Source organism: Patiria miniata, unplaced genomic scaffold (genome assembly GCF_015706575.1).
Source record: "Patiria miniata isolate m_02_andy unplaced genomic scaffold, ASM1570657v1 HiC_scaffold_29, whole genome shotgun sequence".
NCBI classification, from domain to species: domain Eukaryota; kingdom Metazoa; phylum Echinodermata; class Asteroidea; order Valvatida; family Asterinidae; genus Patiria; species Patiria miniata.
The window spans coordinates 12638559-12658600 of NW_024037068.1; the positions used below are offsets into that span (position 1 = coordinate 12638559).

The following is a 20042-nucleotide window of genomic DNA, read 5'->3' on the forward strand; positions in this document are numbered from 1 at the left end:
TGAGGTAAGTGTTAATCGTCGCAGGCGTTGTACGCTCTGCGGACGAGGGCTCGGTTGACGGAGGACTTGATTCTTGGGTGGTGGAAAGAGTTGCTGTGCAGGTATCTGTCCGTGTGGGTGGGCTTGCGGTAGACACTGCGAGCGATTGCAGTGATGATGTGATGCAACACCAATCTTCACTTTAAACAAGTGTTAATTTAGTTTAAACGAACGCACTGTATGTACAGGATACAATCAGGCGTTCTTACCTTCGAATATCAAAAACAATATTTCAAAACTCAGAAACTTAATTTCACTTTAACTAGTTAATCTATGCAACCGAAGGGGAAAAACACATAATTTTAAACAGGAGAAACAATTTTAACTACCAAACCAAACATTATATAAATTATTTACTACAAACAGAGCCGGTTCAGTTGAATTTCTTTCCAAAATGAAGATGTCCTGGTGTAACACCTTTTAATATAAAAGCAATCCTTACTTCCGAGAATTTTTCTGTTGTCGTTTAAAATTTAATTCATTACATGGTGGTGTTTTAACTTGCACTTAAATGAAGACTATATAGATTCAACCACTGGACGCAATCATGGTAATTTAGCCTAAAACAAAAAAGGAAAGGAGGAAATATTATGTTTTCATGTTTCAATAGTACCATTTCCTTCTCCAAGACAGCAAAAAATCAGATGTTCAATTTAAAAAAAATGTCCAGCTTGCTTTTAACTTAATGAGCGTTTTTTCCTTTGCAGTCATAATGCATTTGTTTTGTTCACGAATAATATGCTGAGGTAGATACAATGTAATTAATGTACGATTTTTATTAGTTCAAAAGTCATATCCAATAACGTTTTCCAGGCTTTGCTGTTCTTTAGACACATGATTGTATTACCATACTTGCAATTAATGTTAACATTTTGTTTGATTCCCTTACATGGTAGTTTCGGACGACACAGACAACGGTATTAAGTGTACAATTTGCTTTCTTTGGTTACTTTGGTGTTCTTTGGTTTGGTTCTTGGTTTCGCTATTTATCAATAGCATTGAGGCCTATATGATTTCAGAGGTCATCAGATTGTCTTTATTGATGACATGATCAGTACTTCAATCACTATAGATACAATCTGTTCAATTCAAAATATTGTTCAGCTTGCTTTTAATTGAATGCGGTTTCTGTATTGAATGACCATTACTTGACACGGGCCAGTGAATGATATCTTAAAGATTTCGGATACACCTTTTGACTCCGTCTTCTGAAACAATTGCTCAAGCGACTATGTGGAATCATCGGGGGGGGGGGGGGACGGCCACCAAAATCACCAGTTATTGAAGTAATTAAATCAGAAGTGGTGTAAAGACACTTTTTCCCAATCGACGCAACCCATTGCCTTTCCCGGTTTATTACTCATACAGCTCTGGTTAAAAGAAAGACCGAGAACAAACGGTAAATTTGTCACAAATAGACTATAACATTGAATGCCATAGACTGAGCGTGAATGTCCAACATTCCAAAACTGGGGGTGTTTTATTTTAACTCACAAGAAAACCTTTCAAGGTAAGCTTTTTGATACAATTTATTTTGGAATTTAAACCAAAAAAAGAAAAAGGGAGGAATGGAGAAAATATTCAAGATATTGTGTTGGATTTTTTTACATTCTAGTCTGTGCTCTAAGCAAAAAGTCTGCTGTTGTTCATAAACAAAAATAATATCCAGTTTGCTTTTAACTTCAAAACTGTCATGTGTTTTGTTTAACATTCGAATACCAAAAGGCATACTGCATTATCGTCCCTTGGCCTAATTCAACTTTCAACTTTTTAACGTATTTGTTGAAGTCACAAATCACACAATATGGAGCGAGGGGAAGGGAACCGTATCTTAAAAAAAAAGAAACAATTTCCCCTTCCAAACCAAAAATCAGATATTTACAAACAGAGCGGATTCAGTTGAATCGAGGCCTATATAATTTCAGAGGGCAGCAGATTTTATGTATTGATGACATGATCAGTACTTCAACCACTATAGATACAATCTGTTCAATTCAAAATAATGTTCAGCTTGCTTTTAATTGAATGGGTTTTTTCCCTTTACAGTCATTGATCATTTGTTTTGTTCATGAAGAAGCTGAGGTAGATACAATGTAATTAACCTCTGATTTCCATTCGTACAACAGCCAATTTCAATAACATTTACCCGACATTGATTTTTGTTTTTTTGCCACATGATTGTATTGCAGTACAGTTTCAATTAATGTTTTAACTTTGTTTTATTCCCTTTCATGATACGTTTCGGATGACAAAGCCCCCGGAAAGTGTACAATTCGCTTTCTTTGCCTACTTTTTATTTAAAAAAAAAATAGTATCCAGCTTCCTTTTATCTGAAAAACTTGTATTGCAGTACAGTTTCAATTAATGTTTTAACTTTGTTTTATTCCCTTACATGGTACGTTTCGGATGACAAAGCCAATGGTAAGTGTACAATTCGCTTTCCTTGGTTACTTTGGTGTTCTTCAGTTTGGTTCCCGGTTTCGTTATTTATCAATAGCATTGATGCATATATGGTTTCAGAGGGCAGCAGATTTTCCGCATTGAATGACACGATCCGTATTTGTCACGGGCCAGTGAATACTATTCGAAGGATGTCGGATACACCTTTTGACTCCGTCTTTTGGAACAATTGCTCGAGCGACTATGTGGAATCATGGGGGGGGGGTACAGCCACAACAATCGTCAGTTATTTAAGTAATTATATTAGAAGTAAGAGAAAAGACACCTGTTTTCCAATCGACGGAAACCATTGCCTTTCCCGGTTTATTACTCATACAGTTCTGGTTAAAAGAAAGACCGAGAACAAACGGTAAAGATTTGTCACAAATAGACTATAACATTGAACGCAACCATAGACTGAGTGTGAATGTCCAACATTCCAAAACTGGGGGTGTTTTATTTTTAACTGACAAGAAAACCTTTCAGGTTAAACTTATTGATATTTTTTTTTTTTTGGAATTTAAACCAAAAACAAGAAAAAAACGGAGGAATAGAAGAAATATTCAAGATGTTGTGTTGGATTTTTTATATATATATGCGAGCGAGGGGAAGGGAACCGTATCTTAAAAAAAGGAAGCAATTTCCCCTTTCCAAACCAAAAATCAGATATTTACAATCAGAGCGGATTCAAATGAATTTCTTTCAAAAATATAGATTTTCTCGGTGTTACACTTTTTCATAGCCAATCCAGCTGTTCATTTCAAAATAATGTCCTCCACACAACCATCTTTTAAAAAGTAGGCGTTTTGTGTAATTTTAGCGACTACCATGCAAAAACAAATAGGGGGGGGGGGGGGGTGCTAGTCTTGAATCAGTCTCACGGTGGTTTGCACTCTGTGGATGTGTAAGAAACAGCATTTATGTGTATGTAATGTGTGTACATAATTATGTACCACACACACAACGCGTTTGTTTATTGTGTAAAACACACACTTGCAAAATCATCGATGAATTGACCAATCAGAGCAAAAACGTGTAAGTGAAAACATGTACTTAATCTATGGAAAAAGGACAATTGCTCATGCGACTTTGTGGAATCATTGGGACGGGGGAGGCTATGACCACAAACAATTGTCAGTTATTTGAGTAATTAAATCGGGAGTGGAGTAAAGACACACTGTTTTGTCCAATTAACGCAACCCATTGCCTTTCCCGGTTTATTATTCAGACAGTTCTGGTTAAAAGAAAGACCGAGAACAAATGGTAAAGATTTGTCACAAATCGACTTTAACATTTACTGAGATTAAACGCAACCATAGACTAAGTGGGAAAGACCCGACCCCCCCCCCAAAAAAATAAAATAAATATGTACCAACAGTTTAGTTTTTTTCCTTAGTTGATCGTATTGATAATAATACCAAACGTGGCTTGTAGAATGAAAACATGTACATAACCTATGGAAAAAGTGAAAGAGGAAAAACATATGAAATATGATACATTTTGTTTACGACGAATCTGAGGCAGATACAATATAATTAACGTCTGATTTCTATTCGTTCCAAAGTCAGATCCAGTTACATTTTCCCGACATTTCTGTTCTTTAGACACACGATTGTATAACAATACTTTCAATTAATGTTTACATTTTGTTTGTTTCCCTTACATGGTACGTTTCGGATAACAAAGATAGAGGTAAGTGTACAATGGGAAAGAGGGCAGCAGATTTTCTGTATTGAATGACATGATCAATTCTTGTCACGGGTCAGTTAATGACTTCTGAAGGATGTCGGATACACCTTTTGTCTCTTTCTTTTTGAACAATTTCTCAATGGGCTATATGAGATCATGGGGCGGGGGGGGGGGGGCTACAGCCAGAAAATATTGTCAGTTATTTGAGTAATTAAATAAGAAGTGGAGTAGATTTCACCTACCGACCCCCCCCCCCCAAATATATTTACAAACAGTTTAGTTGTTTTCCTTAGTTGATCGTATTTATAATAATACCAAACGTGGCTTGTAGAATGAAAACATGTACATAGCCTATGGAAAAAGTGAAAGAGGAAAAACACATGAAATATGATCAATTTTTTTTTGTTTACGAAGAATCTGAGGCAGATACAATATGATTAACGTCTGATTTCTATTCGTTCCAAAGTCAGATCCAATTACATTTTCACACAATTGTATAAGAATACGTTCAATTAATGTTTTAACTTTGTTTCATTCCCTTACATGGTACGTTTCGGATGACAAAGGAGTTGGTAAGTGTACAATTCGCTTTCTTTGGTTACTTTGGTGTTCTTAAGTTTGGTTCCCGGTTTCGCTATTTATCAATAGCATTGATACCTATATGGTTTCAGAGGGCAGCAGATTTTCTGCATTGAATGACACGATCAGTACTTGTCACGGGCCAGTGAATGATATCTGAAGGATGTCGGATACACCTTTTGACTCCGTCGTTTGGAACAATTGCTCAAGCGACTATGTGGAATCATGGGGGGGGGGTACAGCCACAAAAATGGCAAGTTATTTAAGTGATTAATTCAGAATTGGAGTAAAGACCCCTTTTTTCCAATCGACGCAACCCATTGCCTATAATAGACTATAACATTTACTGAGATTTAACGCAACCATAGACTGAGTGTGAAAGTTCAACATTCCAAAACTGTGGGTGTTTGATTTTTAACTCACAAGAAAACCTTTCAGGTTAAGCTTTTTAATACAATTTTGTTAGAATTTAACCCAAAAAAAAGAAAAAGGGAGGAATTGGCATTTTTTGTTACAATCTAGTCTGTGCTTCAAGTACAAAGCCTGCTGTTGTCCATTAAAAAAATTATAATATCCAGTTTGCCTTTAACATCAAAACTAGCGTGTTTCGTTTCCTGCCATTGATAGTTTGTTTGGTTCACGGAGTCTCAGCTAGTTTTACTGTGATTGAGAGCAACCACAGACTGAGTTTGAATCCCCAAACATTCCATCGAATGTCGTTGGGTCAAAATAATCGATTTTGCCTATATGACACAAGACCAAAGTCCACTTTAAAGTTATGTTATTTAGTTTACCGGAAAGACAATGAGCCTCTCATACCGAGCCAAATATGTAATGATTTCCAAAAATTGGGTTCAGTACGATTTTTGTTGATGTTGCAACTGTCTAGAGATCTAAGCCGACCTGTTTAAAAGGTTTCATCTTCGGTAAAAATATGTAACATAGTCAAGGATACAACTCACCTTTTCAGCTTTTGAAAACCACGTGACATGTGACGTCATATTAAAAATTGCATATTTTGAAGGCCAATATCTACAGAACTACAGGTCTGATTGGGTTGAAACTTGGTATGCACCTAAACTGGAAAGTGTTTTAGATGAAAATTTAAGTGACGTCATGATTTAGTCATCACCTGACATGTGACGTCATATCAAATGTGCATATTTTCAAGGACAATATCTACAGAACTACATGTCTGATTGGGTTGAAACTTGGTATGTACTTAAACCGGAATGTATAATAGATGAAATTGAAGTGACGTCATGATTACATCATCACGTGACATGTGACGTCATACTAAACGTGCATATTTCGAAGGCCAATATATACAGAACCACTGGTCCGATTGGATTGAAAGTTGGTATGTACCTAAACCGGGATGTGTTATAGATGAAAATTGAAGTGACGTCATGATGACGTCATCACGGGTTGCGTGACGTCTTTAAAAATCAGTATAAAATCAACCGTGAGAGACCTGAACATGATTTTTGCGGGAATTGATAGAATTATCGAGGGTCTCCATTTTTTAAATATGTGCAAATAAATCACGTGACCCTTTCTTCTGGTTGAAACCGGAAGTGCTTTGTAATTTAAAATTGGTGAAAGACGTGAACTTGCTTTCAACGATGTTTGCTCTGGCTAAGTTGTTCTTTACCATAATATTATAGTAATATGTGACGTCATTATTCAAAGCCCTATGCGAATGGAATCACATATTATATGCCACCATTTATTATAAACAGAACTACACATCCTTCGTTGATGGAACACATGTCACATGTCACAAAAAGCTACCGAAACAGCCCTATGTTTGTCCACAAACATATGTCTATTTTTTATGGGGGGGGTGTTTTGTCCATATGCAATTAGATACCGTAGTTAAAGGACTAAATTCTTCACATACATGTATAGGACTTCAAAATTTACACCTTTTAATATGACGTCACATGTCCCGCAATGACGTCATCCTAACAACACCATAAATCCCATGAAAGCAAGTGACTGTCAATGGAAAAAAGCGCATTCAATTAAAAGCAAGCTGGATTGAATGTGGTTGTGGTTGAATCTGTAAAGTCTTCATTTAAGTACAACACCACCATTTATTTAATTAATTTGTTTAACAAAAACAGAAAGATCACCGGAAGCAAGGATTAGCTATGAAAAAGTGTTACATCGAGGAAATCTTTATTTCTGAAAGAAATTCAACTGAATCCGCTCTGTTTGTAAATATCTGATTTTTGGTTTGGAAGGGGAAATTGTTTCTTTTTTTTAAGATACGGTTCCCTTCCCCTCGATCCATATTGTGTGATTTGTGACTTCAACAAATACGTTAAAAAGTTGAAAGTTGAATTAGACCAAGGGACGATAATGCAGTATGCCTTTTGGTATTCGAATGTTGAACAAAACACATGACAGTTTTGAAGTTAAAAGCAAACTGGATATTATTTTTTTTATGAACAACAGCAGACTTTTTGCTTAGAGCACAGACTAGATTGTAAAAAAAAATCCAACACGATATCTTGAATATTTTCTCCATTCCTCCCTTTTTCTTTTTGTGGTTTAAATTCCAAAATAAAATGTATCAAAAAGCTTAACTTGAAAGGTTTTCTTGTGAGTTAAAATAAAACACCCCCAGTTTTGGAATGTTGGAAATTCACACTCAGTCTATGGCCTTCAATGTTATAGTCTATTTGTGACAAATTTACCGTTTGTTCTCGGTCTTTCTTTTAACCAGAGCTGTATGAGTAATAAACCGGGAAAGGCAATGGGTTGCGTCGATTGGGAAAAAGTGTCTTTACACCACTTCTGATTTAATTACTTCAATAACTGACTGAGTTTATATCCCCCAAACATTAAAAAAATCGTTGGGTCAAAGTAATCGAGACTGCCTGTCTGACTTAATATGATGCAAGACCGAAGTCCACTTTGATTCAGTTTACCTGAAAAAGAAACCCCTCGTACCAAGCAGAAAATGAACTATTTTCAAAAATGTGGGTTCAGTTGAATTTTGTTCCATGTCACATCTGTATAGAGATCTCAGCCGACCCGTTGAAGAGGTTTCAGCTTCGGTGAACAAAACAAAAACTCTAAAGCATACAAAACGCTTTTCGAATACCTAATAGCATTATACTATCTCATTGACCGAATTCAATCATCAGCTTCAATACTAGAAACCATCAACTGATGCCAGGATGACAAGGGTAACAATTGACTCTCACTTGTTGAACGACAATTGAACGCCTTAAAGAGTTTTCTGTCTAAAAAATGTTCCCTCATCCTCTTTATTTCGTACACTCAAAAATTGCCATTGTCAAGGTACCATTTCCTTCTTCAGGTAAAAAGTATGCCGGCTGCAGCTGTTCATTTCAAAATAATGTCCAGCTTGCTTTTAAGCTTAAAGGGGTGATACTGCTTGGAATGCGTCCAATTGGGCTACAAAACGCGTTTTGTACGAAATGATATTAAATAGAAAGTTCATTTAAAAGTAGAATATGAACGTCCACACAACCATCTTTTAAAAGTAGGCGTTTTGTGTTATTTTAGCGACTACCATGGAAGAACGAATTGGTGGGGGGGGGGGGGGGTGTTCAAAATGTTGTCCCCGAAAAATTAAGTGCTAGTTTTGATCCTGTCTCACAGTGGTTCGCACTCTGTGGATGTGTAAGAAACAACATTTATGTGTTTGTAAAGTGTGTGCCACACACACAACGCGTTTGTTTATTGTGTAAATCGAGGACACACACGTGCAAAATCATTGATGAATTGCACAACACCAATGACAGCTGTTGCAAAACCAAAGTATAAACAAAGGCAAAGGGAAGAGGAGCAATGTGAAAATCCTCGATTTACATCATAAACAAAACTGCGTGGGTATGCCACAAAATTTCCGTCGCGTCCGATGTAAACAACCGGGGCTTTTATTGTCTTTTCTCGCAAACGGTAAAACATTGTGATTGTTTCCTTTCAACCAGACCTTGAAATAGTACATTGTATAAGTAAACAATCCAAAGCATGATTTTTTTTTAATATTTACTCACACGTTCCAGTTAGCTCCATTTGGTTTACGGGTTTACTTTAATTGACCGATACATATTGGTTTCTTTCACATCTTCAAACGCATGTCATTGAGAACGTAGTTATAAATTGTTGCATAGAAGTTGGCATTTAGTACAGGCAATATAAGGTTTGACCTCAAACAAATTGCAACAGAATTTTTTTCACCACAGTGCATTTCTATAAGGTCCCTAAAATGACATACTAAAAGTCTTAAAAAATCGAGGTGGTGGAAATTTGCCTAATTTGCATAAATCCAAAATTAACGCATATGTTAAGACTTTCGCATTGATTTGGTCATATTGCTCATACTAGGTGGATTTTAGAGGTACTTTAAACAACAGTTTTAGTCCTTTTACATTGATTTACTCATTATTTAAGTCCTAGGTAAATTCCAAGATCCCTATGTTTCCGAAATTTTTCAAATGCCGTATAATTTGCATAAATGCCGTATATCAATTTGCATATTTAAAGTTAAAATAATGGATGCCATGTGTGGACATCTACCAATTGAGTGTTCCCTGATAATCCAAGTCAAATTTCACACCACAGTGCATTGCTATAAGGTCCCTAAAAAAGTTGTGAAAAATCCAAGTGGTGGAAATATGCCTAATTTGCATAAATTCAAAAGGCCGCTAATTACATGATTTTCATATGATTTGGCGCGGCCATAATAGTATATAGGCCGTTATGTACTTTTGCTTTTTTTGTTTGTTTAAGAAGTAATTTTTGCCATATTTGGAAAGAGTTTACCTCCCTAAGCCGGAAATGCATTGAAGACATTTTTTCCCAGCTACCGTGTGGCGGCCATCTTGGATTTCAAAATGACCGCCATTTCGAGCCTAATTTGTATCATAACTTCGGACTTGATTGTCACATGAAGTTTATTTTGATGGCAAACCCCATGTTTTTGATACGAAGGAACCTGAGTACATTATTGTTTATGGTGTACTCCAAATGGATGGCAGCCATCTTGGATATTTCAAATATATGGCCGCCATTTTCGGCTTATTTGCATAATAAATTTGGACTCGAATGGCGTACGAAGTCAATTTCGGTGGCAAACCCCATACATTTGATACCAAGTAATCTTAATGACCCATTGCTGATGATCTATCCCAGATGGATGGCAGCCATCTTGGATTTTTTTTCAAAATAGCCGCCATCTTGGATCTTATTTATAATAACATTGCACCTGAATGTCCTATGAAGTCCATGTATTTGAATGAATTCAAGTAAATCACTGTGGACGGGGTACTTACAGTTGATGGCAGCCATCTTTGATATGTCATAATTGCCGCCATTCTGAACTATTTGCATAATAAATTTGGACTTCAATGTCGTATGAAGTGACTATTGGTGGTGGCAAAGCCCATAAATTTGATACCAAGGAATCCAATTAGCACATTTAGGCATCCCAATTGGATGGCAGCCATATTGGATATTCAAAAATAGCGGCCATCTTTGATTTCATTTAAATAATAAGGTGGCACCTGAATGTCGTATGAAGTCCATTTTGGTGGCAAACTGCATATGTTCTTGATACCAAGGAACCCAAGTTAATCATTGTTGATGGGGTACTCCACTGGGAGTATACCCCATCAACAATGATTTTCGTGGGTTCATTGGTATCAAAAACATGGGGTTTGCCACCAAACTGACCTTCATATGACAATCAGGTCCGAAGTTAGATACAAATTAGGCCCGAAATGGCGGCCATTTTGAATTCCAAGATGACCGCCACATGGTAGATAGAAAAAAAAAATGTTACCAATGGATTTCCAGCTTAGGAAGGTAAAGTCTATTGAAATAATTATGAGAAAAATTCCTTCTTTAGCAAAGAAAAATGCAGTGGCCAAAAATATGACATAATATGCTATCTAGTAATAACTCTCGTCATAAGTTGCTTTTCGGGGTACTTTAAACAACATTTTGTCATTTGACATTGGGGTCATTCAGTGTGAAATCACCCCCCAAAACTTTTAAATTTGAAACCCCAACCTCTTCAAATTGGATCATATTTAGTTTATGAGGTAATTTCGGCTGAAAAGCCGAAATTTTAAGTTTTAGCACCATCGGACAAACAGTTTTCGCGCTACCGCCCAGGCAATTTTGATCAAAATGGACATTGCTGCCATTTTTAAATGACCATATTTCTATAATCTGTGAGTCAAATGTGTTCATCTTAATTTCAAATTGTTGTTCAAAGTACTCCAAAAAGCAATGCAGGACAAGAGTTATGGCCAAATAAAAAATCATGTAATAAGTGGCCATTTTGAATTTATGCAAATTAGGCATATTTCCACCACTTGGATTTCTTTCCTTTTTTAAGGAACCTTATAGCAATGCACCATGGTGTGAAATTAATGTATGTACATGACTGGACTTGGATTATCAGGGAAAATGTTATTGTGACATGTCCACACATGACAGCCATAATTTTAACTTTAATCTATGCAAATTAATAAATGGCATTTATGCAAATTATTATCGGCATATCGCAAATTTGGGAAACATAGGGATATTGAAACTTACCAAGGTCTAGAATAATGAGTAAATTCGCCTGATGATCGCCACGCAGTGTGCGTGTGCGTGAAACCAATGGCAGCAGAATAGACTGAACCTATATGTTATATATAGATTCATATATATATATCATATTGCAGATAGTATATATATTACAGCATAATAAATAAATATAAATCATCTACAGATCTTTTCTGAAGTCAATGGGCATCTCAATAATAAATTAAGATCAACTCTCTGTGTTTAGTATTAAATATATTGTTGCAGCATCACTAAATATTCCATTATAAAGTAGCAAAAAAAGTGGTACTGGGTGTGGTTAAGAAACACATTAGAAAACTACTTTCCACCACTCGGATTTCTTAAGACTTTTAATATGTTATAGAGGAGATTTTTCTGAGTAATAACCTTTTTAAATGGTTTCTGTTGCAATTTGTTTGAGGTTACCCCTTAATTTTTAACATAATGCCTGTACTAATTGCCGATGATAATTTTACTGATGCATACGACCTTTATTCACTTATCAGATTGTTCTGATTTCTAAAAAAGAAATTACCAAAATACAGATATTTCTAGTGTCTCGCTTTTACTCTTTTGAACTGCAGGACTTTATTCAAGCAGAGACATCATCAGTTGTGCTATCACCTCCAGAAAACGAAGGGGAACTTCAAGGTGTGTAGACATAAATCATATGTGGATAATGTAATTCAACCCAGCTCGAAATAGTACACGTCACATTGCAACCCAGCTCAATTAGTATACGTCAAATTTGTTAGAATAGCAGTGTGTTTTACGTTAAAATTATATGACACTGTCTTTGTGTTCAGATTTGAATGTTTACAATCAAGTTGAGTAGGAAACTATAGTAATTCAGCATTTTTTTGAGAACTTCCAAGCAGTGGAGGCAGCAAACCTTTACGTAAACTCATGATTTGAAGGCCACTCAATCACCCATTCCGAGTAGTTTTCTTGATGGTTTGCATTGACTCTAACCAATGTTATGTTTACAGTGTAACTTGCATCCTGATTTTGTTTACAGGCAGCCCACCCACTCCGGCAACACACCTAAACAGGATCCTTCAGGAACACGACAACTTCGCCAAAGACTGCAGCGAAGACACACTGAAGGATAACACCTTTCAGTTGCCGTACATTGCAATCGGTTACTTCGACCATGATGGTGGAAGCCTGTCCTTAGACAAGTACAATGTCCACCTGTACATCCCTCGTGGCGCACTTCCCAAAGATTCACTACAGCAGGTGTACATCTACGTCAACCCTAATGCGCCACCTGTTGACGGGATCGATCCGTCAGATTGTGTCTTGTCACCGATGATCCAGTGCGGCCCAACAGGTCTGGAGTTTCTGGACAGCGTGGTGCTGTCATTCCCTCACTTTGCAAAGGAGGGAAGCGGATGGGAGCTGCGTGCACAGTTGTGCAATGACGAAGAAGGCTCGCTCAAAACCTGGAAGACTCTAGCTGCAGGTGTTGACGGCGAGGTGGTATCGACTAAAGACAAGACCGTCGTTCTCCTGATGAAGCATTTCACAGGGGCAGCTCTAGTTGGCCAACCTTCCGCAACGAGCACCAAGATAATGAAGGCTGGAGTGTTTGGGAGCCCCTTTGATCCGTCTGATGGTCGTTATAGCTTCCGGTTTCGCCTCTGGAACGTTGAACCAGTTGTAGGAGAGGTACTTAAATTATTTGTAGTATTTTCATATGAGTTCAAGAGAACACCGTGGCATTGTGCAGTGTTTTAAAAACAAGGTAAAAACTGAGATAATATCTATAAGGTGTACTATTACAGGCTGACAAGAAATGCGCAGGCGGCAAAATGTTTGAACATGATCCTTTGAAACATAACGTGCAAAACCTGTGCTTTATTTATGTGTCACAGAATGTTTTTGAAATGGAAAAGGAAATGAGCTCCGAGCAGCTGGACGCTTCCAAATTACTGAAAGTTTGCAGATCAGGAGACGTCCACGCTGAAATCGAGAACATCAAGGAGGGTTGGGAACTGGCAATTCCTTGTTTACAGGTAGTAGGCAAACTGTTAATCCACATTTTCTGTGTGATTGTAAATACATTTACCTGCAGATCAGAGCCTTTCCTAGTTAGGACAACTCCCACTGTCGAAGTATGGCGTCAGGTTAAAAAAAAAACTGGCTTATACAAAAAAATGCCAGCAGTTCAACAACAACGCCGGTCAATTTTCTCATCATGTTTGAGGCAAAGCATGCGGTACCGAAGTTTAACAAGATAGAAACGCAGGCGAACCACTCCTGATACTTTGCCTGTGTTGCATGGATTCAGTATCATCTCAATTGTCGCGAAATGGAGCATTTGTGACCAAACCATGTCCTTTAAAGGGAATGTACATTATTGGCTTTTGCTGTTATTTTCAGAAATGAACTGGGGGGGGGGGGTTAGTATAATATATCAAATATTGTTACACTGACATGTTCGAAGTTTTGTGTTCGAAACTGCTGGAAAACCAAGAAAATTAAAAATTTGTTCAAGTAGTCTTGTTCCCCGACTCTACCAAACATGAAATGGATCAAAAATGCAGGAAATTGTAAGGTAAGGGAACCAGTCTAGCTGGCCTGCACCAGTTCATGAACATAGAACCAATAGCAAACAAAATTTGGACTGAAAAACACCCGGTAAATTTGGAACAGTTGGGTTTTTCCAACGGTGGTCGGCCGACTACCGTTGGAAATGTATACAAAAGTACCATTTTTCTTGAAAATGACTTGACACCAGGTGCCCTAATTTACAGGATGCTTTAGACTGTAATTTAACAACATCCTAGTAAGGTATTTCGTAACAACTTGGTAGTTTTATTTTTCAATGTTTGCAAATGTTGTATTTTCCCTTTAAGATGGAGTATATTCTATTACATGTGGCAAGCCATCTATACAAATGATTGACTCAGGTAGCAAATGTCGCAAAGGAATTGAATGTTTTTATGGTAAAATCACTATTGAATTTCAATTCCCGAACACAACGTAATCTTACAAAAAATATCGCAATTGTTATTTAAAAAAATCATCATTCAAACTTTTTTTTTAATATTGATACATTTCTGCATATTAGAAACAGACTATACCAATCGAAAGAATCTGGAAGTTGCCAACGGACTTTGTGACCTTTCACCTTGATCGCCGAAATGTCAACGAAGCTTCATCTTGCAAAGGTCCTTCTTGCGAAAGTTCCATTTTCCAGAGTAGCATCGAAACTGGAGAAGCTTCAAATGGAGACAAAGCTCACTTCATCATTATACCACCAAAGGTATGTCTTGAGGGAAAATGTTCATTAAAAAAACCCATTTTTGTAATGTAATTTTTGAACAGTATTTTAAGTGCTCCCACTGTGTTCCCACTTTTTTCTAGATAGAACTTTACTTAATTTGAATCTGAAGCCACTTGTCAATGCATACCGTGGTATTTTTCTGCCGAAACCGAATTTTTTTTTTTTTTTTAATTGCATGTTAACAGTTCCGAAATAACTTTATTCGGGGCTTACACCCCCACTTTGGTAAATCAACATAGGTGTAATTAAGCAAAGATCAACACTTCTCGATTTAGAGCTGTGCTCCGTGATGAGACATGGGTCGTATGGCGGCTGCCTAAGGCGCCTTCACATGATATCGGCTCGACGGCTCGTCCCCATTGTACATGTATATAGCCAGGCCCTTGCAATTCGGCTTCTCAGCTGCCGGTATTAAGGACTTTAAGTCTCCCCCAAATATTTTTTTAGTCCACATGACACTGGTGAGCATCTGGTAATCGATGTGTTTTACCTTTTCTGGCTTACCAACAAACGATTGTGAAGTTGGCATGTCCCCTAATAAAAAAAAAAACTGTGTTTATTTTCACAAATTCATTTTAAAATAGGTGAAAGAATCGAAACGAGAGAGAGACGAGCAGAGTCCTTGCTACAGTTGCCGACAAGTATGTTTAAAAGTTTGGAGAGATATTGGCTTTTGAAAATTAGCTTGTAATTCGTTAGATATTTGGTAGTTTTCGGACTGAAGTCGAACTGATAACAGAAATACATTTAGTTAAATGCGCAACAAAACGAGAATTATTTTCGAACTATTATCGAGCGATATATCGGATTCCGGTCGATATTTTTAGATATTATTTTTGAACTATTTTCATAAGCTTACATGGAAATTAAAATTGCCATATTTCAGGTGAAATAGAAAATATGTCCTTATAGTACGGTTTAAGATAAACTTTACTATAAATTTGTACTTAAGTTTTATATAAAAGGTGAGCCTTTGTTATCTTTGCGATGCGTGACTTTCATTTTCATGATTATTGATGTTTGCCCTCACATGGGAATAGAAATAAAAGTTTCATAATATTTGACTCCTTGAATCCTCAATTTAATTATTTGGTTTTGTTTTAGGATGCAGCCCACGAAATCTGCCCATCGTGTAAGGTGAGTTTCTGCACGTATGTGTAAAACAGATGGTTTTTTTATGGCAAAAGTAAAGTCAGACGCACGGCCGAGACATTTTGGTGAAAGACTTCTGACTAAAGTCTTTCCCGTTGTTCTTTTTTTCTCTCTGCTATTTTTTTTAACATGTCGGGCCTATGTTTTATTTTGTATACGTTTGTGTTAAACATGGTGTTAGAAAAACAGCAGAGAAGCAGCAAGTATACCGTAAAAGCTACCACATTGAGCCTCTTAACGCGCTACAATGTCCATAAATGTTTGCAAAAACAGCGTTTATATGTATTCAAAAGTTAAAAAAACACAATAGGTTTTAAAGTGTATGGACTGATATGGCCTCACACTTGTATGTTTATTGATTGTCTTTTAAGGAGGCAATGATAGGCGTTCGAGTTCCCAAGAAGCGAGAGTTGTCGGACGGCGATTATGGAGGCTTATCGGAGGAGTTGGTACGCACTCTCTCTCAACAACGAGACATGGCCAGAGTGGTGGTGGGGCTAGCAGATGTCGGCCACAGCGTAATGCAAGCACAGGATTCCTTAAAGGTCTTCTTTGGACGTCAGAGGGCACGTGGCGTCCAAGACAGGACGGCTGTGAAGCGTCTGCTGGAATCTCTTGATAAGCACATTGTGAAGAAAGTTAGGGAGGAGCTGCAAGGGGCAGGTATACAGACACGTTTTGGGTCAAAGGGACTTTTCTTTGACCTTTTTGCGGCGCTTTGTTATGTCCTGATACCTGAGCAAAAGTGTCATTTCGACCCGCAAAAGTGTCAAGCCAAGTAGAACCCTGATTACCGATAGGATTGGACCAATGACAGTTTAGAGTGTGATCGCTTTCAGTTGTATCACGCCTCTTCAGAGACAACAAAAAACGCCGAAACTTTACTCAAAGCTAGTCCATGAATTACAGATGTGCATTTTGAGGACTGCCAATGCTAAAACTTGTCAAAATTGGAGGCTTCTGAAAAGTGTAAACCGTCACATTGTTTGATAAGCCCCACTAAGTCCCCGTGCCGTCCAGACAAGACCACTTTTAATAACTGTAGTTAATGCAGGTATCAATTTACTTTCGAACTTAATTATTTCGGTACAGCCTAAAGTTGATTCAACTTTTTAAAGAAAACAAAATAGAACGACAAATACAATGATTGGTTTTGAATGTCTACAGAGTCAGCTGTATTGGGATGTGCTACGAATTGGCCGCAGTTTTTCGCATCACGATGGAAGGAATTCTAACACTGCCACAATGTTAAACCAACGTCTATTTTCTATAAATTAGCAATCTCTGGACATGTTGCTATGATGGGAATTTCATTGCCTAGGGGTGATAAGAACCCAATGAGTAATGAAATAAATAAGGTCTGGAAAATGATCCCCCTCAAGAAAAATAATAATAAATAAAGAAGCGGAACCGACAGCGAATAATGGCCGTAATCTTGCCGTAATTACTACCCTTTATGATTATGAAGAATAGTGGCCGGAGTAACAAAATACTCTCATATCATTGCAAAAAGAGACTAAAACTGTTTCATATTGCTCCTGCCCCAGAAAACTCGCCAGATGATGGTTCCATATCGAAGGGAAGGACTGATGATTGTTCTTGGCTTGCCGTGAGTATCCTGCTTGGCAGTTTCTATTGGTCGATACAAAGGAAAGATAGAATACTCCATTGTGAATTAGTGGATCACGACGGAGGAAACTGAACGTTTCGTCCACTGTTTTGGTCTGTTCGGATGTTTCATTTTTCTCCATTAACTCAGGCACTATAGCGATGTTTCCTGTCGTCATTTGCGTGACTTTGTTTCAAATTATGTTTGTTTCTTTTATTTCTTTTACAGTCGGAAATTGACGACGAGAAACGCTTCCGTTGGCTTGCCTCCAGATTGGGACCGGAGTGGGAGGCACTGGCAACAGAGTTAGAATGCACTAATGCAGACCTGTTCAAGATTAAAGAAGATAACAGATATGACGTCAGTAATCAGATCTTTACGATGCTTGTCCAGTGGAAGCAGCGGTGGGGATGGTTGGATAACCGTATCTTAGCCGGGGCCTTGGAGAAGGCTGGACGACGGGATCTGGCACAGCAGTTTTAAGGTGAGACCACCAGTTATTCCATAACACCGGAACGATAATAGTATTGTTTCAATTTATATATCTTTTAAAATACAGGGTGACCCAAAAAAATGCAACCCTAAAACATTTGCGGTTAAAAAAAAGAGATCAGTGGATTTTTATGTTTTGGGTATCAAATTAAAGCTGGGAGTTTTTCCTTTAAAATACTTAAGCAATCATGAAAATAGTATTTTTAGTTGCTGAGAAAATGCCAATTATGTAAAAGTAGTCACTATTCATCTTGTACAAAAATAATACAACATAAAGGGGTTTTCACTGTACATGCATGTCCTAATCCTTAAAAACAACATGGCACATAATATGACAAGAGTACGAATGAATTGGATGGAAATACTTTTTGTTTTCCACGCGAACAGATATTTCATCCTTTTTAGTCCTAGTTTAAACCGTTTCAATATCATAGATATTTCAAAATATTAAATACATTGCAAAAATGAAGGATAATAGCTCAATATATGTTTACAGTAAAAGTTTTTCTCTCCGTTGAGTTTCCCAACTCTTTCACAACACTCTGCAATCATTGCAGTACTATTTCCTTTTTTTCTTTTTCTGTTTTTGCAACAAAAGTGCATTTTACAGAGCAACTAATATTCACTCAATGCCACTTAATCTAACTTGACTTTTGTTTGTACTTTTGATTTCATTGACAGAGACGACGTCAGAATCTAGGAAGAAATAAATAAAAACGAGGTAGTATATCTGGATGATATTTTTTACCTTATATAATGAGTCTGTTTTCGAAGGTAGTAGACAATAAAATGACTTGGTGGTCCTAACGTTTTGCTTGTTTAATTGCTTTTTAAGTCAGTCTTTTGGTACTAGTGTTTGAATGGGATTTGAAAACAAACTGCCAGCAGGAATTATGACTAAATATGCACGAAAACGACACTTTTTTTGTCGTTGTGAGTTGCTTTAATCGTTGTCAACCACTGCAACGTGTTCATACATGCTGCTTGTATTTGAAAAAAAATTATGCAAAAAGAAAATGGCGTCTTTCATTTGATATTTCGCATCTGAATGCCGTTGTTACTAAGACCCGTTACTAAAGTAGATTTATCGGCTGTTGTAATGTTGAAATTTAAAAAATAGAAAGAAAAATATGATTTTAAGAGTTGCTGAAAAAAAGGTGTGTTTTTAATCAAATTATGTCTGGTAATGAGCATTTTTTTTTTTTAGTAATTAATGAGTACATATGAGAAGATGAGGTAAATTAGATTTTGAAGTCAAATAATGAGGAAGATTTTTATACAAAAGCGAAAAGTAAATTTACTTCATTTTGTTTTACCTATTATTTACAATCTTTGGACCCTTTTCAAGCACGCTGAAATACACCTGTATAGATACTGTTCTTCTCATATGCTAATTATAGTTACAAGTTATTTCAAAAAGACGTAATTGTAATCCTTTTAGTTACACATACAACAATTTATTTCAAGGTGCGTCTTGGATTATTTGTCAAGTTAGATATGTACAGTTCAAGAACATTTTGACACAGGTTGATGCCTCACTGCGACAGTAAGAATGATTTAAAATATATTGGTGCCTTCTATTAATAAATAATTACCTGTGGATTTTGTCTACATGGCTTTTCAATGTTTGGCTGATCCACTATTTCAAATACAAACTTAGAGGTACCGTTATTGCAACCTTCATAAATGTAAACTTGTAAAATAAAATGATTTCGGCAACAATGCCTAATACAGCCTGGGACTGTGGTGTAAATTGTAAAGCTTGCATTTTTTTTAGGGGGGGGGTAGGGGTGTTGGTGGTGGGAGGGCCTTAAAACAACGACGATTACTCGGTCTTCAAAGTTGCAATGGAAAGAATACAGTATCCCATCATCACCTTTTCATCATATTGTATAAGCGATGCTCAATTGTTGGAAAAAGTGTGTACAAATATGAATGTTAATAATGAGGAACATTTCAAAATTTGAAAGAAAGCAATTAAAACATGTCAAAACTCCTGTACAATATATTGTTTTCTTTGATAACAAACGAAGTCTATCATCACAAGTTATCGGGGATGTGATTAAACTAAATACATACAGACCATTACAATGAATGTTTAATGACCCCGTTAATGTTTTACTGTTACTATATATTATTTTCGGTCTATAG

The 20042-nt window shown here is 36.8% G+C and overlaps 1 protein-coding gene across 1 annotated transcript in view; it reads left to right on the forward strand.

The window, feature by feature from the left end:
- Positions 1-17882, forward strand: part of LOC119735180 — a 45355-nt gene extending 27473 nt beyond the window's left edge. Inside the window, exons 2-10 of the mRNA XM_038208885.1 lie at positions 11931-11997; positions 12365-13017; positions 13224-13364; positions 14423-14617; positions 15223-15279; positions 15743-15775; positions 16162-16453; positions 17338-17399; positions 17628-17882. Coding sequence (XP_038064813.1) covers positions 11931-11997; positions 12365-13017; positions 13224-13364; positions 14423-14617; positions 15223-15279; positions 15743-15775; positions 16162-16453; positions 17338-17399; positions 17628-17882 — 1755 coding nt within the window. The remainder of the gene's footprint in view (positions 1-11930; positions 11998-12364; positions 13018-13223; positions 13365-14422; positions 14618-15222; positions 15280-15742; positions 15776-16161; positions 16454-17337; positions 17400-17627) is intronic.
- The last annotated feature ends 2160 nt before the right edge of the window (positions 17883-20042 follow it).